The sequence below is a fragment of the Eriocheir sinensis genome, chromosome 26 (genome assembly GCF_024679095.1).
Source record: "Eriocheir sinensis breed Jianghai 21 chromosome 26, ASM2467909v1, whole genome shotgun sequence".
Lineage (NCBI taxonomy): Eukaryota > Metazoa > Arthropoda > Malacostraca > Decapoda > Varunidae > Eriocheir > Eriocheir sinensis.
Window position 1 is genome coordinate 5251791 of NC_066534.1, and position 6644 is coordinate 5258434.

Below are 6644 nucleotides of genomic sequence, written 5' to 3' on the forward strand. Positions count from 1 at the left end.
CTTTTTATAGAGAGAATCTAGAGTAGGTTGATAGGTGGAAATCAGGACAGCATGTGGATAGTATTAGGACATTCAGCGGTGACTGAAAAATCCCACCTTATGGCAGCAGGCGGGCAGTGGTGGGCACGGTTCCGCTAACCGCTAATTAGAGAAGCTAACTTTTTCATTAGCTGATTAGCGTTTTTGCTAACTTTGAAAACAGTACGCGGATCAATTAGCTTCCGCTAAATGTAGTTCCTCCTCCGCTAACTTTAAGTCCACTATAAATTCATTCAGGTTTGTTCTTGTCCGTTGTGGGCAGACACAGCACCAGTTGAGCCACATGGCGCAATAATTCCAGGACTTCCACTTTTGGGAAAATTATGCCAAATTGGACAATTATTAGTGAAACTTTTTTGGTATTTTAGGGTAATGCATCTTCCATTTCCAACTCTTTGAACTCGGGATTTAATAACAAGAATTCGATATTTTCCACCTGACAAAAAATAAACTTAAAATAATAAAAATAAGTGTCAGTTATGGAAAAAGTAAAAAATACGTAAAATTTGTGGGAGATCTTGGGTAAAATATACAGATTTAGGATAAACTGGAGGCTTCTTTCTCTCCTCTTCTTGCTGTTGTCTCTTTGTTCAGTTCAACTGCGATGTTACCGTGCAGTCACGTTCATTATTGCCGCCTTGTTTATTGTAATCAACTTCATGGAAGGTGACCCGAGTGAGGACATTTTTGTTCTGCATGAGGATGCTGACCCTGTTAAGGAGCCAGCAGCAGCTGTGGGTGAGGCGGAGGACAATCAAGCTGACGGCCAGGAGTCCCAGAAATTAAATCAAGAGATATGACGAACGCCAATGTCTTTGACTGGCGGTGCGTCATGTGCCACCCCAAGGAGACCATCATTAACGGACAGACGGCAAGCCTTTATGTAGTGCGGCGACGGCCTGATGAACGAGCCTCCCATAACCCACTTAGCCAGTGGGGTACCTCTTTGGCCGACTCGGTAAGGAGTGGCTCTCCTGTCACGCTGGTCGCGGGTTCAATCCCAGGCAGCCGGGGAATACCCTCACTCTTGATTAATTTCTCGTGTTATTTCGATACACGCAGAGGCCGTGTTGAGAAATAGGAAGGATTTAGAAAAGAAGCTCGTCGGGGCATTACATTTACAGCTTGAAGTCACATGTCAGGAGGGCACACCCAGCACATCCCACCCAGTTTGATCATCATCTGATTTTGACATGCTATACCGTTCTGGAAAGCTCCATGTCTAAGCTACAACATATTGAAATTTCAGATCACTAGGTCTGTTTTTAAGGGTTTTAGAGCCAAAATACTACACTGAAGCTAAATCCATACAAAAAGGTTAGCGGTTATCATTAGCTTCCACTAATTTCTTTATCAGTTTAGCAGTTTAACGTAAGCGAAGCTAACTTTTTAGTTAGTGGATTAATTACCAGTTAGCGAAGCTAACTTTTCGTTTACCAGTGCCCACCACTGCAGGCGGGACACGAACCCAAGTCCTCCTGGCCACCAGCCCACACACTAGTCACTCATTCACCCCTCCCTGTGTACATATCTCACAGCCATAGAGTAAGACAGGGAGCACAAATGATTTGAAAAGATATGCATTTTTGTTCTTCTGCACAGGCAGATGAGACCCACCATTGTTCTGCACTACACTACCTAGATAGTGTTTAGGCCACAAGCATGGACAGCTTGTACTGTTTCATTTAGTAAGCCTCCACTTGTACCTTGGTCTTGGCCCAGGAGACATGGGTTTCACTTCCTCAAGCAGTGCTTCAAGAGCCATCATCAGAACCTCCAGTAACTCTGCAAGGATTACCGTATCATCAGCAAAAACTAAATCAGTGACCTTGGTATTGCCAACATATGCTCCACAATGACTTTGATCCACAACTTTCCTAATTCCTAGTCCATGCAAGTGTTGAAAAGTGACAAGGCAAGGACACAGCCCTGCCTTTGCTTCTACTTTTACAGAAAAGCTGAACACGCCTACTCACACTTGACAGCACTCAGTCTCAGAGTTCAGACCAGTTAATACACCAACAACACTTGCAGGAATCCTGCAGTCACAGGAAATCCTAACACTGCACAAGTCAAATGCCCTCTTGAGATCGACATATGCTGCAAGCATGGCCTGTTGAACCTCACGTCAGTGCTCCATCAGTATGTGAAGCACTAGGATACGGTCAATTATTAACTTACTAGGCGCAAACCCAGACTGCTCAGGTCTCAGCTACTAGTTACAAATCTGCATAAGCAATAGATGAGCTAGCACTTTGCCTGGCACACTGAGCAGTGTAATACCATGGTAATTGTTGCAGTCTAGTCAGTCCCTTTTCCTTTCCAGATAGGGATGACCTGCCCATTTCCCAGTCAGTAGAAGAGAATGAAAATGATTCACTGGTTGAGAAACATTGACATAAAGAAAAGGCTTAAACATTTAAATATGGATTCTTTAGAGCAGTGGTTCTTAACCTTTTCAGAGGCGCTGAACCCTAATGAAAACCTCCGCACAGTAGCTGAACCCCTCAAGTATAATGAAAAATAAAAACAAGTGGAAGAAAATATTAATTGCTTCAAAATTCAAGAGTATATTGATTTTGGATAATACAAAGAATGGATTCCATTTTAATCTATAAAATATTAAAGAAAATTTGCTTAAAATTCAATTGCAAAATTGCAATGCCTTTAGGGAGGATCTTCGCCGAAGCCCTGAGACTGGCTCACCGAACCCCTGGGGTTCGGTTGAACCCAGGTTAAGAACCACTGCTTGAGAGAGAAAGAGAGAGTATATGTAATTCGTCAAAAACATTTTAAAGTGAGACTCATTTCCTAAAAAAATGTTAGGTTACCTCATAAAGCAATTATTTCATAGACAATGACTTACCTATTTCAATATCTAACATGTAAATCTTATTGCAGGAATAGGAGATGCATCCCAACTGCCCTCGTCTGTGATGGTTGGGACTCGTGTGGCGACAGCAGTGATGAACAGAACTGCAATCGGCCTCTCATCCCTCTCTCACCGGGAACGGGAGCTTCTTTCGTGAACACAACTTCTATTAGGACATTGACAGGGTTCAGATCAGAGAATGCCACAGTAGGATCACAAAATGAAAGCACAATAGAAACTGACAATATTTGGCTCTCTAAAACTGAGGGCAGAAATAGTTCAAAGTTAATTGAAGTTGATTTCTCTACTACAGAACTAAAAAAAAATGTTAGTGTGTCATCAGTGCTATACTTGACAAAACCAAGAAACATCTCTAATCTCACCCAGTCTCAAACACCTAGTAATACTAAGCTGGAAAGTCATACAAAGGACAACAATAGACATATAAGCACAACAGGTGTGAATGTTCCACAGACTTTGAACGAAGAAGCAGTAGCTACTGTTCCATTTAGAGACTGGAGGCGAACTTTGCAAGTCATGCCAAGAATGGAAGATTATTTAAGAACTTGGCCCAAGTCAAAAACAGTCTCCAGTCGTGATCCTATGGCCAGAACTTACTCAATGATCCATGAAATAAACAGCAAATTTCATGACTCAGACAGAGCAGTCAGCAATATGGATATGCAGGGTAATAGAAAAACCTCTCTTGGATAAAAAAATAAGTACTCAAGTTAACCAAGAGCATGGCTAATAACTGTATTATCAGTCTGAGAATGAAGATGGTGGTCTGTGTGTGTGTGTGTGTGTGTGTGTGTGTGTGTGTGTGTGTGTGTGTGTGTGTGTGTGTGCACACCTGCTTGCATGCAAGTGTGCTGTGTGTGTATTTGCCCATTCTTATGTATGGGCATTTGTTTGTGCACATTCATTTGTAATCTGTGCATGTGTGTGTGTGTGTGTGTGTGTGTGTGTGTGTGTGTGTGTGTGTGTGTGTGTGTGTGTGTGCTCATACATGCTTATGTATGTCCCTGCATGTATCCATGTGTGTTTGTGTGTTCACACATTTTGTAATGAACAATTTTATATACCAAGTGAAAATGGATGTATATTCAAATTGTCAAAGTCAATTGCTATTTTTAGTATATCAGTGTTATAAGAATGGAGAAATATATTGCATCACAATGTTGACATATTGATGTTGTGAGGAGTCCTTTTTGTATATCTAGTTGAGAAATACCAAAGATTGTATGTATATTTTGTCCTGCACTAGGACCATATGATGTTATCTAGTCTGTATGAAACTGTACTTATCATGTATTAGTTGAGAGCCTTGGGTACAGTTGCTGCTGTATATGAGAGTATGAAAAAGCTCTCGTAAGAAGTTTCCTCATGTTGCAGTGACTATGCCAGAAATTATAGTTGAGACTTCTCAGCTAAGTTTTGATAATGGCAGAGAGGGAGTGCTACTGGCTGTAGCAAGTCCATGTGCCTGTTGCAGGCTGTTTCTCTGCTGTCATTCAGAACTCTTGAATATGCTTGTTTTACTTTGCTCTCCCACTACTAACATTTAACAAGTTTCTTTTGTCATACTCTTTATTTTGCGGAGGAAATTTTGGGAATGATTTGAATTTTCCAACTGAATATGAGACTACTCTGTCATTTCACGTAAAGTGTAATCAATATGGAAAAGACTAAGGAATTGACACTACCAGAAGTTGTAAGCAAGAAATCACGAATGTTCTTTGTCAATAATGTCATGATGCCTAGACTAACAATGGTCAAGATTTATTATATTCCATTGACATATTTGAGTTGAATCAGGACATTGTGCCTTCTTAGAAAAACAAAGTTGGAAAAATATATTCAAAGGATGCACTGTAACTACTTTTTCTCTATACACTTCTACAGCATTTTTAAGTTAAATCATTGGTTTGAAAGATTCAAATGTTGATTCTAAATTAGCTTGCATATGTTTTCAACTAAGCATAAACTCATTATTTCCTGTTAATTATAATTTTATAGTATACATGTGAAGCAAACAAGGTCCATATCATAAAGTCAGATGCTTTTTCAGTTATTTAAATTTAAGCAGGTACAAAATCTGGAACAAATTGTTCTATACCCTATGCCAGAGGTTCCCAAACTGTGGTGCATGCACCCTCAGGGGTGCGTGAGATGATCACTGAGGGTGTGCAAGAAAAAGAATGTAATGGCAATTTGTCTCATGAAAATTTCAAACACATCATCAACTGATGTTATTTTAAGACTAATATATACTGTATGCTTCAGCACAGTTGACTGTTCCCTAAGTCTGAAAGTTACCCAGGCTCTGAGTACACCCAGGCTGAAATTTACATTTTTGTTCAACTTTGATAGCGTTCAGAGCCTCATACTTTGCATACACAAATTTCAAAACAAATGGACAAAATTTAGAGGAATTGACAGAACCTTCGCACTCCTTGAATCTTGGTGGGGGTGTCTGGACTCGGTCATAGCCTGGAAGGTGGTGAGTGGCATGAAAAGTTTGGAAACTGCTAACCTATGTATAGTTTAACTCAGATTTGTGGTACTTTTGGAGGCATAAAGTCTGAAATCTAAAGATGTTATAGAATAATTTCTAAAAAGGATTTTGTAGTTCAGGGTCAACTTATACTACCTAGCGATGACTCATTCCTGCTACTAGTCTTGATCACTGGTCATCTTTAATTGTCACAAATTTCATGCATCTGACAATTTACTTCCATCCATTTGCAACTACTGTGCATTTTTTTATAAATGAAAATTATGATAGGTGCTAATCATTTTATATAAATCTAATGACATCTTCAGGATCACTAATGAGCTTCAAGAACAGTGTACTTCACATTTAACTTTTGGTTGAAATACAGTATATATTTATATAGGATTTTCTGTTTATTTCAGTGCTTTATATAAAAAAATATACTGCAACTTGAGCTGAAAATGCCTTTTAAATGGTTCTATTTGCTGAATGATAAGCATTCACTAGTCCATACTTTTGCCTAGGTAGCTAACACTTTTTTTTTTGTATACTTCATTGATATAACATATATGTGTATAGCAAAATTATCACCTCATAGTGGATATTAGATTTTTTTTTCAATCAGTAAATGCTTGCATTATTGGCTGATATGCTGAGGTTTCCTTAAAGATCATCTTTGTGACCTCAATGATGCTTCACCTTGGTATAATCATGTCCCTTAGCCATCCTACAAGTCATTGGTTATTTTGCTAGACCTCTTTAGTCCACATGTACATAAAGCTGCATAGTATCATAAAAATATTGTATTTTTAAGCTTATGTGATATATTTATGTTGTATTACATTTTGAAGTATAAAAGTTTTGTAATAAATAATAAACACAAGTACATGGAAAGTATTAATAACATAGTTATTTCTTATGTATTGAACATGGTATCATAGTAACTTAATTTGAAATAATAAAATATGGGAAGCCTTAAATTTAGCAAACAGTTTAGCAGAAACATGATCTGGTGAATAACACATGACTGATGAATCAGCAACCACATTATAATCAAGTCAACAACCTAATTCTTATAATAATGCATTGCCACAGCTTTTTCATCACATCTGACTGATGAATCAACAAACATATGATAATCGGTCAACAACCTCATTTTTTCAATTTATGAATTCTATTAATGGATTGACAAAGATATCAATATCAGTAGCAGTAAAGGTTCATTTATCAAAAACT

At 38.4% G+C, this 6644-nt stretch overlaps 1 protein-coding gene across 3 annotated transcripts in view; it reads left to right on the forward strand.

Moving 5' to 3' along the window:
• LOC127003713 (basement membrane proteoglycan-like) overlaps positions 1 to 6294 on the forward strand; it is a 28574-nt gene extending 22280 nt beyond the window's left edge. For 2 of the 3 annotated variants that reach the window (XM_050870650.1, XM_050870651.1), the window contains exon 7: positions 2941 to 3201. In XM_050870650.1, the coding sequence (XP_050726607.1) occupies positions 2941 to 3068 (128 nt within the window). In that variant the 3' untranslated portion in view covers positions 3069 to 3201. Of the gene's footprint in view, positions 1 to 2940 lie in introns of all 3 variants that reach the window. The other variant, XM_050870649.1, reaches the window with a different exon arrangement.
• Positions 6295 to 6644: the final 350 nt, after the last annotated feature.